The 17500-nt window shown below is 41.8% G+C and overlaps 2 protein-coding genes across 2 annotated transcripts in view; one reads left to right on the plus strand and one right to left on the minus strand.

The window, feature by feature from the left end:
• The first annotated feature begins 3951 nt into the window (after positions 1–3951).
• Positions 3952–8171, plus strand: tmem101 (transmembrane protein 101). The gene is made up of 4 exons (XM_076297804.1): positions 3952–4091; positions 4734–4914; positions 6844–6990; positions 7720–8171. Exons 1-4 carry the CDS (start codon positions 3961–3963, stop codon positions 8026–8028), a joined length of 768 nt encoding a protein of 255 aa, XP_076153919.1. The 5' UTR covers positions 3952–3960; the 3' UTR covers positions 8029–8171.
• A 1710-nt stretch (positions 8172–9881) lies between these two features.
• Positions 9882–17500, minus strand: part of LOC143137565 (uncharacterized) — an 8213-nt gene continuing 594 nt past the window's right edge. Inside the window, exons 2-4 of the mRNA XM_076297805.1 lie at positions 15748–16191; positions 12027–12227; positions 9882–11687 (exon numbers count right to left, since the gene is read on the minus strand). Coding sequence (XP_076153920.1) covers positions 11091–11687; positions 12027–12227; positions 15748–16068 — 1119 coding nt within the window. The 5' untranslated portion in view covers positions 16069–16191 and the 3' untranslated portion in view covers positions 9882–11090. The remainder of the gene's footprint in view (positions 11688–12026; positions 12228–15747; positions 16192–17500) is intronic.

Here is a 17500-nt window from a genome sequence, read left to right on the forward strand (position 1 = left end):
CTATCTCCTGCATGCTGTCACAACATGAACTTTCTCCACTATAGCATCCCCAGGCTTGGAGCTGCCATGATCCCCCCCCACCCCCCCAGGGGAGGATAATCCCTCTAAAGGATCTCATCACTTAACCTTCCTGCACTCCTCTGCCTCTTCACGTCCGGCTAAATCAAAGATGGCATCGTGACTTGTGTGTCAGCGACAGTGTAGACCTGACTATGTCCTCTTCATCGCATGGTCCACTTGCACAAGGTAAAAAGAACTATGGAATTTTATTTAAAAAAAAGTCTAAAAAGGGACAGAAATGGATAGCTATGATTTCACAGAGCCCTACATTGCATTGGAGCTTTCTGCCTGAAAGTAGGCTACTGGGCTCTATCTTTGCACGGTTGTGACAACTGCTTCGCCTTTGTCCTATTAAAGAGGTTCCACTGAGACTGTCTGGTTACGGACGCCTTCACTTTCTCCTCTGACACTATTTTAGTGGTGACCCACATCTTCATAATCAGTTGCGGTGTTCTGCTCTCACCTACATGAATGTGTGTGTGTGAATGTATGTGTGTGTGTGTGTGTGTGTGTGTGTGTGTGTGTATGAATGAGTATGTGTGTGTGTGTGTGTGTGTGTGTGTGTGTGTGTGTGTATGAATGTGTGTGTGTGTGTGTGAACGGTGGACGTGAGTCCTTGGCTAAGCCCGTGGAAGCTTGTTGTGGCACTTGCTCTACCTGTAAGCTGGTTTGCAGGATCTGGGTTAGTCTCCCCTGGGGGGGGGGATTACCGTGGAGACGTCACTAAGGAGTGGCAAACTCCCACAGAGAAACTTCAAGAAGTCACTGGAGAAATGGTGGTTAAAATGACACCACCACCAAAACAGACGCTGACGAATGCAGACTGGCTTCTGTTGTCCTGGTACAATTGGCTTGACATTGAAACGATTTAGGGTTGACACTATAGGATCTGAATGTCTGTACTAATAGAGAAAGGCAATCTAGTGATCTCAATGGATATAATTAGAGGTTAAGGTTGGCCAAGAATGAGATTGACACATTTAGGTGAAACGGAAAACTCTCAACTGTTTTTCGATATCCATGAATGCATCTGTAGGCTACAGAAATGAATAACACTGTTTATTTGTGGTTGTCTTGTTTTGTACATTAGATTATTTAGCTTGAATTACAATTATGAAATTACAAAAAATGCTGTTGAATACTCACACTTCTAAAGGTCTTCTGGCCATTTTGCAAAGGAATAATCAAGACACGGTTGGGCTGAGAGACATAAAATAGCTTACTACAGGTGTTTCAATAATGACCTATCTGACCTCTAATCTACTAAGAAGACCTTAACTGTTTTCGAGGAAGTCTCCCTTTCGAAGTGATAACCTCCCCATGATGAAGACCATGAAGATCAAAGTTCAAAACAGAGGACTCTGTAACTCTGTAAATCACTAACTCTGATTGCAATATGGTTGTTTGATATTTTCGGAGTCCCTGCAATAGAAATTGTACAGCAGTTATGAGAACATGCCGGGACCCAGTAGGCCCATGACATTCTCTATTCCTGTATTGATTAGCAATAGAACGAGTCAAGAGCATCGACCTTACAGGGTAAACCAGTCAAATCTCTTACCTGTGCTACAACAACCACAAAATTCCCCCATGGCTCATATTACCCCTAACACTTACAGCAAAACTAACACTTCAGAAAATCAGATCTCTTTCAAAGAAATCATTTTTCTTATCTGAACACATAACCTCGATTTTCTACTTTTAACTGAGACATGGTTAGATCAAGCAAACAGTGCTACTACCCTCATTGAACCAAATTTCAGTTTTCTATGCTTGCAGAACAAATAAAAGGAGGGGGGATAGCCACAATATTCAAAAATCTTTTCAGTGCAATCAGTCATCATTCGATGACTTTGTATCATTGTATCTAAGAGTTAGGTGAACTGTTGTCAACCATTTGCATAGAGATCGACTGTCTTAGTATATCAGGGGATCTAAACTTGCATGTGGATAATCTTGAAAACAATTAAGGAATTAATTGCACTACTTGATACCTTCAACCAAACACAGCATGTACAGGGGCCAACAAACACTCTTGGCCACACCCTCGACCTTGTTAAAGTTAAAGACCTGGCTTTATCTGATCATTTCTGTGTGTTCTTTAATGTGTCTATGTCCCCACACACTCAGAACAGATCTATGATGGTAAAAAGGGGAATCATAAATAAACAAACAAGTGCTCTCTTCAAGCCAAGGACTATCACACGTCTACTGAATTGTCAGAATCAAACAGAAAACACCATGGAAACAAAATCCAGTAGTTAAAATCCTAAAAAGAGAATGTAGGAAGACAGAAAGAAAACGGCGTAAAAACAAACTTCATATCTATGAAACTATGAAATACAAGCAAATTTGGGATTTGCTCTGCAGGTCCGTCTGGCCAAGAGGCCATTGAAGCCCATTTCCAATGTTCCTAAAACACGGACACGCATGTATTTCTTTGGAATTTCGTAAACAACTGCATTTAAAAACCTTCATTTACAAGATTGCTATACTTTTGAAATAATTTGGTATAATTTAGGCCTACCAATTTAAGTCTAATTTCACTGCTAGTAACGCCCCTGCTGGAACTTCATAAGTCAAAGAACCTTTTCCGACCACTCCCAATTGTACGGGGTAATTGTGAAGGTCTGGGTGTTCCCAGGGATGGATTACTGCACGGGCCTACCGGGCCCAGGCCCAGGGGCCCAAGGGGTCAGGGGGCCCTGAAGCCCAAGCCTTGCATGGAATCATTGCCTCAATATCAACAAATCAGGATGTAGGCTATGAATCTGATTGAATTTAGTACTGGCCATCGCCAAAATGCACCAGAATACAGGAAATCACATCAAACAAATTAAAGTTCATAATCCGCCCATGGGTGTTCCCAGACTATAAAGACATGCTCCGCATGTATAATTCTGAAATATGTAAAGTGAGACAGTCTTTCCTCTCATACATCATCAGTAGAAGAACAAATAACTCTAGTGTGCTATTTCTTTACTCTGCACAATGACAATACAGTTGAATCTAAATCTAATCTTGTGTGTGTTATGTTTTCTTTTTTATTCTTTACTTTTAAAATATTCGTTGACTATTTTATTACAGCTACTGTTTGCTTTTGTTTATGTAAAACACATTGAATGACCTCTGTGTATGAAATGTGCTATATAAATAAACTTGACTTGAGTTGTAGGCTACTCACCATGATAGGTTATTAGAAAAAAATGGGCTAAGCAGCACAATAAAATGGGATGACCTTTTGTTTGCAGACCAAGCCATTCCTTCCTTCAGAGGCATGGGGCATAGCCTATGAATAAACAGGTCATTATGCTTCTATTGCCAGCAGCAAGACCTAGGCTAGGCTGCTTAGGTTACAATCAGTCATTATTTTTTAATGACTGGAACTATTGTTGTTAGAGTCTAATCGGAATCTCACAATATCATCAGCTGTTCATTCAAGTTTGAGAATGAACTTGAAATAGATCTTCAAAGTGGCATCTGTGTGGCCAATATGTATTACTGTGTCAAATTGAGCAGAAATTAGCTGACAACTTGTAGCAAACTGGTTACAATATAGCAGGACAAGGTGAGAGAATGAATGACTCGCTTGACCTAATGGATCCGCCCTTGTTCCTCTAATATTGAAACGTCCTTTTAACACAGGAGAACAGAACATCAACATGTGAACTACAGAGGCTACAGATATTTAGCCCAAAAATAGGCCTACATTAGGGCCTACATCCACGTCCAGGTTTAGCTTCAGATGTTTCATTCGGGCGTGTCAGTTTACTTCTTACAATGCGGCAGAGGTAGCCTACCATTTCCATGTGTACCACTGGGTGGCGGTAACACACTTCTTAGCCAGTCCTGACCTGACATCCAATCCAAAATGCAACGCGATTTCCGCCCGTAATCAACATGGCGGCCCCGGGTAGACGAGAGTTGCTGAGGACTCTATCCCAGTTCGGCGCTTTCATTCTGACCCGGTTCGGATTCTGGAATTGTTTTAGCATGCTTATGCTGTTTGCTGAAAGAGCCGATGTGAAAAGGTAGGACGCAGAGTGACTGAAGGGCCTAGAGCCGTTTCTTTTAGACTCAGACAGCCACTGGTGGAGTGTGCTAAATTACCTGATATGGACGGAGCACTTACCTTCCTACTGGGGGAAATTTATGTTTCTGTCTTTGGAAAGTTAAACAATTTGACTGGCTAGATGCTTACGTTACTTTATGAGATTAATATGTTATGAACAGACATATATACGTACTCTTATATTGCCTGTTTCTTAACAGGAAAGATACTGACTTTGACCAACTGTGCTCCATCTGGTTGCAATTATACTGAACTGTTACTTTACAAATGTCCAATGGGTCTTTGATCAACTTGATATGCCTGGTACTGTGCCCTGTTCTTTAGCAGCGCAACCCTCTAATTTGGCAGCCTGAGTAGACCTACTCAGAAATGTTTGAAAAACTAACCCTATGATTAACCAAGACAAGCATAAGCAGTAGCAGCACCTTGTATTCCTGTTTAGATCAGCCTTGATAATGTGCCTTATTAAAAGAAACCAACTCTACTTACAGTAACGTATGTTACCGCGATGCTCCAATATTTTATTTTAGATGCCTTATGGTTTTATTTAAAGTTACTTTGTTTTTATTTTAGCCTAATGTTAAGTCTGTTTCTTCTGTAGGAAGCCCGATATCCAGGTACCTTACCTGTACATAGACATGGGTGTGGCAGTGTTGTGCGCCAGCTTCATGTCGTTCGGAGTGAAGCGTAGGTGGTTCGCCCTTGCTGCCGCCATTCAGCTTGCTTTGAGTACTTACGTCTCCTACGTGGGAGGACTGGTTCACTATGGGGACTGGTTAAAGGTAAGTCTAATATTTCATGATCATGACATTATCCCTAAAATTTGATGTAGAAGTGAAATTGATAATGATAAAACATTGTTTCAAGATTGGACAGAAGATTGCAGCTATGCCATAAGTCTAGGTTATAGGCTACACTAGATCCTTAAATACACAATATATTGGTGTTTTAAAACATTGTAGAGTAAATGCAAAAGCCAGCTAGATACCGTAAAACTCCAAATAATAGCCCGGGCTTTTATTTTCCCAAATCGCCAAACTGCACCGGCTAGTATTAGAGACAGGCGTCTCTATGAGACAGGCCTTTAATTTCCTTTACACAAAACTTTTCCTCTGCAAAGATGGAAAATATTATTGAATTAATTATTTCAAACACACTGAATGTCTACCTATATGACTAGGCTATCTGATGACAATTACGGATCATCATTCATTTAGTGTTGAGATGCTGTTCATTGAGTGAGATACAGTAAGATCCAGATAGCGGGGATAGCCGATCAGATGAAACACGTTTTACTTAAACGTAATCTACAAAGAGATCGTATCACACTGAAAGCTCATATTTTGTCACTAGCAAATAGCCTATATCGGTCCTTTGTCAAATACAGTTGCATTATCAGCCCTGACCAAAACCGTTTATGAATTATTTATGCAAAAGTGGAACGTGCTTAATGTTTCATTCTCCCTCCTTTTCGGCAGGAATGAAACAGCATGAGAGAGCATGAACCATACTGTTTGTCCCGTTTTGTATTTGCCAAATTTGACAACAGTCTACATTCAAATCATAGCCTACTTCCAGGCGCACGGGAACATATTTTTGACCAGGGGTGCTGAATAACAAAATAATCATGGATGTCCGACGATTTCTCCCCCAGCATATGATTCGAATTTAGACAGCTAAATACGCCATTTCACTGCCGTGTATGAGTAGGTGTAAGAGTGAGAAGTTTTATAATGCCCTGCGGCAGCCACATTCCACTGCAACTATGCGCAGCACTTGCCACTCCGACTCATCAATAAAAACTGTGCGCGCACACACCAGTCCCATAGAAGCGCACTTCACTTTACATCATTAACCTATTTCAGTAGGTTATATAGCCAGAGAATGTCCGTAGACGGGCTCTGATATAGCCTAGTCTAAGGTAAATTCCTTTTCTGACTTCTTTCTCTTTATCGCCATGGCATTTAGAATAAAGACGTTCGCGAACCGTTCTGGTTTTGTTGCCAGCATAAAAACAAGCTTACCATCGGCCTATCCGCAAATTAACACAAGGGATGAATTGAACGATGACGAAGTCGGACATATAGGCATAGTTCATATTGGGAAAAAAATTATACAATTTGGAAATCTAGCTTCTCCCCACCGCAGTCTTTTAATGCCATCTAATCATAACGTGCGCAGTCTGCGCCTTAAGCCCAAATCACACCCAAGATTCGCAACGAGATGAGCAGCAACTTGATGCAACATTCTAAAACCTTGCAACTGTGACCAGACATGTGAATGCTTTGCGACGGCTTGTAACGACGTGCAACATCTAATTCACACTGCTGTAACCTCCTTTCTGTAACGGTTTTGTGTCATTGCGAATCTTTAAACAGACGATCTGACGGGTTTTAGAACATTAAATACAACCCGAAACTAAAAAACAGACCAGGCCTCTACTGGAGACCGGCCTTTAACCCAAACCTGTAGCCACGCCAGGCGTTTAAAAGAGACAGGCGTCTCTTAGGGACTCGGCGATTATTTTAAGTTTTACGGTAGTCATACAATCACAAGAAAGACACAGGAGTCTTGGAGAAAGCAAGACACATGGGTACTACGATTTAAAGAAGATTATAATAAGTATTGAATTATAATAATTGTCCAACACACAACACCTACTGTATTACCGTCATATGTGTGTGTTCTAACACCCCCCACCCTCCACCCAGGTGAGGATGTACTCCCGGGCTCTTGCCATTATTGGGGGATTTCTGGTTCTGGCGAGTGGAGCGGGGGAGGTGTACAGACAGAAACCCAGGACCCGATCGCTGCAGTCCACAGGCCAGGTGTTCCTGGGGATCTACCTGATCTGCATGGTAAAGAGACAGACCAAACTAGCTGTTGTTACCACACCATTAACACACTATTACCACAACACATGTCTATAGACCCGCCAAGATTGGCACTTATCGGCATGTATTTCGAGCAGAACTGCGCATGCACAAGGCTTCACGACACCAACCTCACTCCAGTGGCGAGATCACAACACATGATTGGCATGATGTATTCACATGTCAACTTTTGGCTGCGGAAGGGGCGGGGCATATGTAGACCAGTGTTTCTCAAACATTTTCAGACCAAGGACCACTTAACCAATGAAAAAAAAAACTCACCGACCACCTAGCTAAAAAAAAAAAAGAGGAGACATATTTCAACAGTATATTACACAATATGCCTACTCACTGAACCATCTTGCTTATTGTCTTTGCACCTTGCTTATTGTGTCAGATTATTCATATGATTTAAACTGGCGTAGCTTACACAGGCAGTGTTGCAGACCTGTTTAGATTTACATACAAGTTGTTTCAATATTGTAAACAACTAATCTATTTTATCACGTCTGCTTGCGGACCACCAGTGGTCACCGGACCACACTTTGAGAAACACTGGTGTAGACAATTGCCATTTTGGCGTTACAAATTAACCCCATATGTTTCTGTGGGAGATTCTATGAGTGCTGTGTCTCCTCATTAGAAAGTCTCTGGCCTGAACTTCAGCATGACTCACATTTCAGCCCTAACTGCAGTACCATTTCCCGCCACCAGGTGTACTCCCTGCAGCACAGCCAAGAGGATCGTATGGCTTACCTGGACCACATCCCCGGCGGGGAGCTGACAGTCCAGCTGTTGGTGGTGGTGTTCGGGGTGCTGGCGTTCGCCTTCCTGTCCGGCGTGTACGTGCGCATCGCCGCTCAGATCCTCTCCATCATGCTGCCGCTCGTCGTGCTGTTCATCGACGGCAACCTTGGCTACTGGCACCGCACGCGCCACGTCGAGTTCTGGAACCAGATGAAGCTAATCGGGCAGAATGTGGGCATCTTCGGCGCGGTGCTTATCCTGGCCACGGACGGATGAGGAGGTGCCCAGGAAGATGGTTGACAGCGTTTAAGCAGAGGGAGGAGGCCCTCCCAACTCCCTTTCCTCCAGGGGAAGGGTGCTTGTACTCTGGGCCAGGACTGCGTCTCAGGCTGGGCTGGGTGGGCTGGGTTGGGGTGGGGTTGGGTTGGGTTGGGTTTTGAGAGGACTTAACCTGGTCATGAACTCATTGGAACTCATCGGGCAGGACTGACTAGAGCTTCCCAGACCACAAACAGGCCGAAGAACATCTTCTTTACACATCTTTAAATCTTTCAGATGTGAAGCGTCCACAAAAAAAAACCATAAACAAAAAAAAACGGTTCCATTATCTATCAGTTGTTTATAATATATAAGACATATATCATCATTGTAATGTTTGTTTACATTTGCTCGACTGTTTTTATAATTGTTTATTTATGAATAAAGTCTTGGTAAACCACTGTAAACTTACTGTTTACTTACTGTAAAGGCAGAGTTTACATTGCTGTACTTTAGGGACGTCTGGTCTTGGTTGCATCCAATCAGAACTCTGCAGCTCTGTGTTTTGGCCGTTGTGCAGCTCTTTGCATTCCTTTTGCCATTGCTTTGAGAACAGGCAATAAAAGATGAACTGCTTTTGTATGAAACACTTGTAATAATGATTTATTCACATACTTATATCAAATAAGGGCCTATTTTTTGTATGTATCATATATAAAATATACCGGTATCTATCTAGAACTACAGTACCCTCCACAATTATTGGCACCTCTGCTAAAGTTGACTAAAAAGAAGAATATAAACATTTATTTATTTATGATACAAATATTCATTCACAAAGAAAATTGGTGTCCTCATTTTTTTTTACTTATGGCATTAAGATCAATTTCCAAAAGATGATTTTATATTCTTTTTAGGTCGGCATATGTGAACACTTCACTCAAGGGAATTACCCACAATCCATAGCTCTGTGACTTGAAACACGGCGTTACCCAAAGGGAGTCTGGAAGCTTGAAAAGACCTTGGTAAACAACTTGCATTAAACAGAAACATGAACCATGTTTGCAACACGTTTTTTTTGTGTTGTCAGTTTAATGATGGGTTGCAGCCAGGTACTGTTCCTTAGCATTTATTAGCATTTTGAACCCCTTACACCCTTGATTACTTATGACTGATGTCAGTTAAGTGTGTGAGGGTTCAGGGCTTAGGCTTTAGGGGAGAGATTGGTATTCAGCCATAGTCTCCAGAAAGGAGGAGTTTCAGTGATGGAGTCCCTCACTAGCATACTGACTGTAAGGTATACATTTTGGGATGAAACTGATTCAGTTATGGAGACTAATTATGCTTGTAGCACTAGGCTACATAGCACTTGTGAGGATATCTCCATAGCATTACATTGTAATGTAACACAGTAAGCGATACTTACTGTGGATGGACAATAGTTAAACTACTTAGCTGTAACCTAAACACCATGTTGACGTCATGAGGAGGTATCTGTGTGCTCTTCCTCTGGGAAATACAATAGTGGTACACTGTAATTAACACTACAACAAGGGCAGTCTGTTTTGAAGTAGCTCCATGTTCCTTTACGAAAAACAACTATCACAATACTATAAGATTTCTATAGTAGTTCTATTCCTATGAGATTACTATAATATTTTGTCCCATAATACTATAGGATTCCTGTAGTTCTTTCTTGTATGGGTTGGTTGGTATTATTGTGTACTCTGTCGTCCAGATTTTTCCATGGCTGATCTGAACGATAAAACAAAAACATCAGACCAGACCACACAGAGAGAGCATAGGAACATTTAACAACAACAACAACATGTTACATATATAGTGCTCTAACAATGTCTTTCAACGTCAGATTAACATAGCATTGTAATTTGAAACTATAAGGTCTCAGGTGTGCCTTTTAAAGTATCTGTTTCAGTCAAACTCACATTTTCTCCAGGCACTTTTCTTTTGAGCTTCCATCACCTCCAACAACAACAAATATGTGTAACTGTCTGGGATTGTAAATGTCTTTCCTTGAACTAACTCTGTTACACAACGGTGTTCGCTCTTGCGTGATCCTCTCCTGACAGCCTGGCTTTGGTTACAACAAGCCGTAAACAAAACTAAACAAACCTCATCTGCTGCAGCTCAAATCTGTACAATCTTTCCACCCTGACAGGCATAATCAGACAACTCTTTGCTGTGGCAGTTACCTTTGGGGACGAGACTCCTGTTAACAAGTCAGAATTGGGTGTAGGTATCTGAGGTGAAGTTAGTCAAGTTAGACACAGAGCCAAGCATACAGTCTGGTGGGCTCACTCTCTGTAGTTAATCATTGCCCCTGCATGCAGGAAAGTTGATAGCATAATATTAACCTTGCCAATTGTGTATCATTGTACTTGAATTAACAGGCAAATCAGAATGACTGACAACATGTATTCCGGCATGGTGTTGCAACCTATTTGGGACATACAGTATGCATGTACCAAATGACTAGATCTGAATGTCTGTGAAGTTCAGATGAATTCAGTAGTGTTTGGTTGCCTTAGTGCCATTTAGTACCTGAGTCCATTTGCTATTTACCATCTGACCCTGAACTGTGTAGTGGACTGCATTTAAATGGCATGTCTGATCCTTCAAACAAGTAAAGTGCATTACATGAAACATCATTCATTCATCATTCATTAAACAGGCACACATACAGAGAGAGAGAGAGAGAGAGAGAGAGAGAGAGATAGGCACACACACATACACACACGCACATACACATATTTAAACAACAAAAGGATAGGCAATCATTCAAAGTTCTAACCATTTCATTGGTTGAAGAAAATAAATGTACTCATACTCATTAGCTCAAGAGAAACTACCAGGATTCAAACCCAGAACCTTCTGTAGATTGGAACCACTGAACCACTGCTGCCGAATAAGGTCCACATCCGAAACAGAACCAGTCTAGAATGTCAGAACCAGTCTAGAATGTCAGAACCGGTCTAGAATGTCAGAACCAGTCTAGAATGTCAGAACCGGGTGTAGTCCAGAATCAGCTTCTTCGTCTCCACTGTTAACCGACGACCCCATCACCTGTCCTGACCGTCCAGACTCTCCTGTTCGCCCCACTTGTTCTCCTGGTTCAGCTGGTTCAGCTTCTTCCTCTTCCTGTTGCGCTCAGCCATCACCATGGCAGCCACCACGGTGACGATCACCGTGACGCTGATGACCAGCACGGTGGCCGTCTCGGCCACGCACAGCTGGTTGTCCATGTAGGCGAGCGAGGCGCCGGCGAGCAGCGGCGGCGCCCGGCACGTGACGTTGGCGTAGTCGTCCACATGCAGGTGGCGCACGTGCAGCAGCTTGGCGAAGACGTGGTGCAGCTCGCAGTCGCACAGCCACGGGTTGCCGGACAGCTGCAGGTGCGTGCCGGGCGTCTGCAGGTTCAGGAAGGTGCGGAAGTCGAGGCTCCACAGCTGGTTGCCCTGGAGACTGAGCAAGGTGAGCCTGCGCAGCGGCGTGAAGGCCTCGGCGTCCAGGTGCGTCACGTTGTTCTGGTCCAGGAGAAGCACGGACAGGCCCTGCTGCATGGTCAACGTGCCCATGGGCACCTCACGCAGCAGGTTCCAGCGCAGGTTGAGGTGATGTAGGCTCGTCAGGGCACGCAGCATGCCTGGCTCCAGAACCTGCATGGGACAAATGTATTCATCAGTTACAGGACATCTCTCCCCTGTGTGTGTGTGTTTGTGTGTGTGTGTGTGTGTGGGCTGGTTTATTTTCCCACTGACTAACCTGGATGAAACACATGTATTTATCCGTTACAGTACATCTCTCCCCTGTGTGTGTGTGTGTGTGTGTGTGTGTGTGTGTGTGTGTGTGTGTGTGTGTGTGTGTGTGTGTGTGTGTGTGTGTGTGTGTGTGTGTGTGTGTGTGTGTGTGTGTGTGTGTGTGTGTGTGTGTGTGTGTGTGTGTGTGTATGTGTATGTGTGTGGGGGGGGGGCTGGTTTATTCTCCCACTGACTAACCTGGATGTAGTTGTGGCTGAGGTCAAGCCTCTGCAGGTTCTCCAGACGCTGCAAGGCAGATGAATCCAGGCTCCCCAGGGAATTGTGGGCCAGCCGGAGGTCTTTTAGAGAGTCTAAGCCCTCGGAGAAGTCCGAGGGTAGGACCTGCAGCTGGTTGTGACTCAGATCCAGCTTCTCAATGAATGAGAGTGAATTGAGAGCCTATGGGTTATAACACCAAAACAGTTCATAGGAGCACAAGCTGCAGAAAACAGCTTTTGTTGATGTCTTTTTTTTATGTCCATTAATGTATGTCTGTCTTGATGTCTTTTGTTGTTTTCTGTAACTGTATAAGAATGACTAAACTGAGAGAGAGAGAGATAGAGAGATAGAGAGATAGATAGATAGATAGATAGATAGAATAGACTTTATTGATCCCTAGGGAGAAATTCAAGAATGCATCATGTATCAATATGACTAATACACAGACATTTTTTAAGACTTGAGACTTGCTTGATCAACATGTATAAAAGACTCGACTTGACTTTGACTTGCTATTCATGACTTGAGACTTGACTTAGACTTGAGACAAATGACTTGAAATTACTTGACTTTTTATTTTTTTCATAGATATTGAGGAGTTAACTTTACGATTTTAGAAAATCTGTATAGGTGCTGTTGCATGCGTGACGCGAGCGAACCTGTCATTGTACCAAGTGATGCTACAGACCAACAGCAAGTGCCAGATCCAATGAGACAGACTGAGGTAGACTAACTTGCAAATATGGAAGGCTCTACGTTTATACCAAAACATAATAATGTTTGGCTTCACAGATGATGTATCTGACAAGTCAAAGGAGAAATGAACAGCAGTCTGCAAGTGTGCAAAATAGCGACATAACCACCACCACGTTGATTTTCATCCAAAGTTAGTCGTGTTAGAAACCTAACGTCAAATTTGAGGCATGTTAAGAGTTGGCTTTGAATCTATTATGCTTTTTAGTTAACGCCATATTAGGTTAAAATGTGTGAAATGGCAAAGTGAAACATTTTCTTGTCTAAGTTTAATCTTGATATATAGTGAAAATGTTGCCAATGTAACCTATAGTAGGCCTAATCGCCTCTCCTTCTCCCTCCCTCTTAAACACGTCCCTGTTCCATACGTTACAGCCTAGTAGTAGGCTAACAACAGTAAGTAGGCCTAGCTAACTGTCAGCATAGAAAAGTAGCTCATTTCACATGTTAGGCTTATGTATAATATGATAGGCTATAGCATTGACGGTCCTAAACCCTCCTAAAACCCATTGCACTGTTGCGCTTGTCAAATTTGGCAGTGACGTTGGCGGCAGCGTTTGATTGATTGATTAGTTCACTTTTTCAACATTATTGTTTCCCTGGAGATGACAGGTCAGGACAGGTGTAACTTGAACTGTTTGAATATATTTTCATGATTTGATGTAGCTAGGCTACCTAATATTTGAGGCATATTGAAACAATAATAGGCTATTTTATAATCAGTGTTGGGAGTAATGCATTAAAAAAGTAATGTAATTACAGTAATGCATTGCTTTTTGCTGTAATGCAGTAATGTAAGGCATTACCAATACAATTTCAGTAATATTTTACTCGGTACTATCTCAGTAACTGAAGTTACTTTGCTTTTTAATCCAAAATTGAGAAATGCTCAATTGGCACCAGAGAAGATTATCCAAGAATTAAAAAAAGACATCTATGCTGGTCCTGGAATTTGATTGCCTTGTTTAGATGACTGTAGAAAGGGAATTTGAGTTATCTCTGCCCTTCATGCAACAGATCTAACATGGTTAGGCTATACTTCTCATTTCAAACAGTGAGAATAACTAAAATGTTGCTTTTACAGACAAATATCGTAGCCATTATTCTCAAATTATTTGCATTAAGTGGAAGGAAAGGCAACCAGCAATGATGAGAACCATTTAAAGTCAACATACAATTTCACTATGGCTATTTTACTATATTAAGTTGTGAGTGACCTTTGGCCTTTGGGGCCTACATTGTCCCATGAGCCATAACTGCAACCATTACAGGGCTTCAATTTCACTGCGGGATTGCGGGTATTGCGCATAATTTGTTCAAGTCCCGCAACTCTAGCCATCATAATGCGAGAAATTCCCGCATACACTTACGGCCTGTCTGACGTTAATATAATCATTTAGTGGCGTGAATGCGGTCCTATTGACCGGACGGATCAACTACCGAGTTGAATTGAACATAGCCTCATGCAGACGCAGACACACACACACACGGAGAGAGAGAGAACCACTTTGCGCTTACGCAAATAGGCTACGCAGCATGGCAAACTTTTACATCTGGAAAGAGCTCCTTGGTAACTATCCTAGCTCAGGTCACGTCAACACTTGATCCCAGAAAGATTGTCTTTAACTTGTTAGTTTTTTGAACATTAATTTTATCTAATGACATAGAAAACATAATGAATTGCATCCACATATCCTTATGCACTATGCACAACTTTAATTCACTAGCGACTAGCCTAAAAGGCTGAAGGGAGGCTAATTACTCACGTATTTTATTTAAAGTGACAGGCACTCAATTACACCTACTCATCACCAATGTGCACTCAATTAGACCTACACACCACATTAAAGATATGCCTAAGTGTTATAGTTTAAACGTCAATATGAAGCATTCAAATTACTAAATATGTTTAGCTACTAGTTATTACTGGTAAAATACTATACATTAAAAAATACATTATTAACTAAATACACTCTATGTGAACTTAAAATATATATGAAATAGAAACATATCACATAAGCAATAATTTTCAGTGTGCTTGTGTGTGTGTGTGGAGTCAAGCAGAATCTAGGATGTCCACTGTTGTGAATTATCCCACTACAGTAGGCTATATATTACTGATGACGTCAGGGTGGTGGGGGCCCCAAAATCAAACACTTTTTTTTTTTAAGTATCAAATTTGCAATCCCCCCCCCTCCCCCCTAAATTGTGTAAATCCCCCCTACATGAATAACCTAAGGGGGGAATTCCCCCCCATTTTGAAAAATGAATTTTAAGCCCTGCATTATATTGTTATTTTGTTAGCCATAAGCATAGCTCAGTCATTATGCCATACCACATCACCTCCTGCTGTGTAATGAGCTGCATTGAACACATGAAGATCTATTGGGAACACCAAATCCATATTTCCTGTTATTTTGGTGAAAGTAATGTAAATGTAGTGTAATGCCTTACAATTCAAAGACAGTAATATTGTAATGTAACAAATTACTTTGAGATGACAGTAACAAGTAATAAATAATGCATTACGCTTTTGAAGTAACTTGCCCAACACTGTTTATAATAGGTCTTGAAATACATTTATTTTTATTCGTATACATTTCATCTTATTCTATAAACCGTTCAGATGTAGGCTATGTGGCTTGAATGAATGCAATGTCTATTTGTTTGTTACAAATAAAACTCCAGCAGTTCATAAAAACATGGGTAAATCATGAATTTCAATGATTTGGCTATGACTTGACTTGACTTGCTTGACTGTCACAAAAAATGACTTGAGACTTGAAGGTTAAGACTTGAGACTTGCTTGTGACTTGCACATGTGTGACTTACTCCCACCTCTGCTAATACAACATAAAATTAACAGTATATGGTAAGGGCGCACAGTGACATAGGCCTAAATGTCTGCTAAGACACTTCAGATGAGAAAGTGGACTAGCCTACTCACGTTCGACTGTACCACTTTGATCCCGCAGTTTGACATCAGTAGCACTTTCAGCGCCCACACCCCCGTGAAGGAGCGGCTCCGAAGCTCCTGAATGTCGTTCTTGCTCAGGTCCAGCAGCCAAGAGCCATGAGGAATGCCGTGTGGCACGTGCGTAAAGCCGCGGTCACGGCAGTCCACCAACTCTGCCGAGTCGTAGCACAAGCATTGCGCTGGACAGATCTTGGTACTCATCACAGGGGTCATCCGTGCCAATATAAGTATCAAGAAATGGAGCATTATAGTTTGTGAATGACTTCCAGCGTCCAAACTGTGCCTATACATTATATGTCCGTAGGTCGACGGAGCTCTCCAAAGTACATTTTAATGATGGTTTCCTCCAGATTGAAAGAAGGGATGACCAGCCCTAGAGCACGCACTCCAAATAATCTGCAGTGATGTAGTAGTCTATGGACGAGAGACACAAAGGCATTTCGTGTTTGTTTTAAGCTTATTATCACGAAGGTCTACTCTGCCTTGGCTTACATCTGGGGCCGCCGCCGTCAAAACAAATCTCTGGAATTCTCCCAAATACAACGGTAGACTACAATATAAATTCTGTAAAGCTTACAGTTATATAAAACCTTAGATCTTTAATCTTAGGTCATACTAAACTCAACTGCTGTCTCTCCTTTGACTTTTTTTCTGTTCAACTAATGAGACAATTAAAGAAAAAGTAAGCCGTTGGTTTACATAGCTTCAATTTTTACCCACAGCAGAACAATTCCACACTTGCGTATATGATTTAAAAAGCACTCAATGGTAGGCCTAAACACTCGCTTGAATAAGAGCGCATACAATGTTACTAATAATGAGAAAACACAACTTAAGGTTACATAAAACCTGTTCCATAAATGGTCTAAAATTTCACTCAGTATCCTAGTAGATAATCTTCTGGTATGATTGAAGGACCTAAGCATAATGCTTACCTTATCGTTATTCATTCACAGAATAAAGCAACCCGCGTGAAATAGGGCGATTTACCAGATATCTTTCCACCTGTTCCCGTCTTTAGCCTGCTGAACACTGTTCTTTAAATCTGACTTAAAATTATTCACATATCAACATTCAAACAATTAGGCTACAGACAGATGGTGGTAGTGCGTTGTCATTTAGGCCATCCGATTCAAAGTACAGCTTTTTCTGGTCACTCAAGTCCAGAAACAACAACCCATTAACAGGTAACCGAAACGGGAGTCCCCATGACTTTAATAATGGATCGAGTTACAGGTGGAAACAAGAGGGATAGGATTCGCAGTAACAGCCAGTCTTCAATAATGACATTTGAAACTCGAGGTCTGGTGGTCACGGTGGCTACTTGTCTCAACTGCGCCTTTGACGCATGTGCTGAGCTACCTGCAAGTGGCCGTGTAAGTTCAGATCCTATATTACTTGGTCAGTTAGCCCTGATTTAGGCTATCTACAGGGCTACCGGGGTGGTGAACAGACTTTCCACCTGGATGACCAACTTAACCATCAACGAATCTGCATGAATTCACTCATCAAATAAGGGTGAGCACAATAACGTCAAATGTGCACAGCAAAAGAAACACAGCCTACAGTTATGTCTTTAGTGACATGCTCTGCTTTGTAAAAACATGTTGTACACATACATGTAGTTTGATGCATAGGCTATGATATTCTGCTTGGAATTTGTTTTTGTTTCTTCCAACATGCACCTCCCAAAAAAAAACAAAAAAAACACTGTACACTATGG

The sequence above is a fragment of the Alosa pseudoharengus genome, unplaced genomic scaffold (assembly GCF_046254945.1).
Source record: "Alosa pseudoharengus isolate Yale_2024_CS ecotype anadromous, Long Island Sound unplaced genomic scaffold, YU_APseudo_1.1 YU_APseudo_1.1_scf_21, whole genome shotgun sequence".
NCBI classification, from domain to species: domain Eukaryota; kingdom Metazoa; phylum Chordata; class Actinopteri; order Clupeiformes; family Clupeidae; genus Alosa; species Alosa pseudoharengus.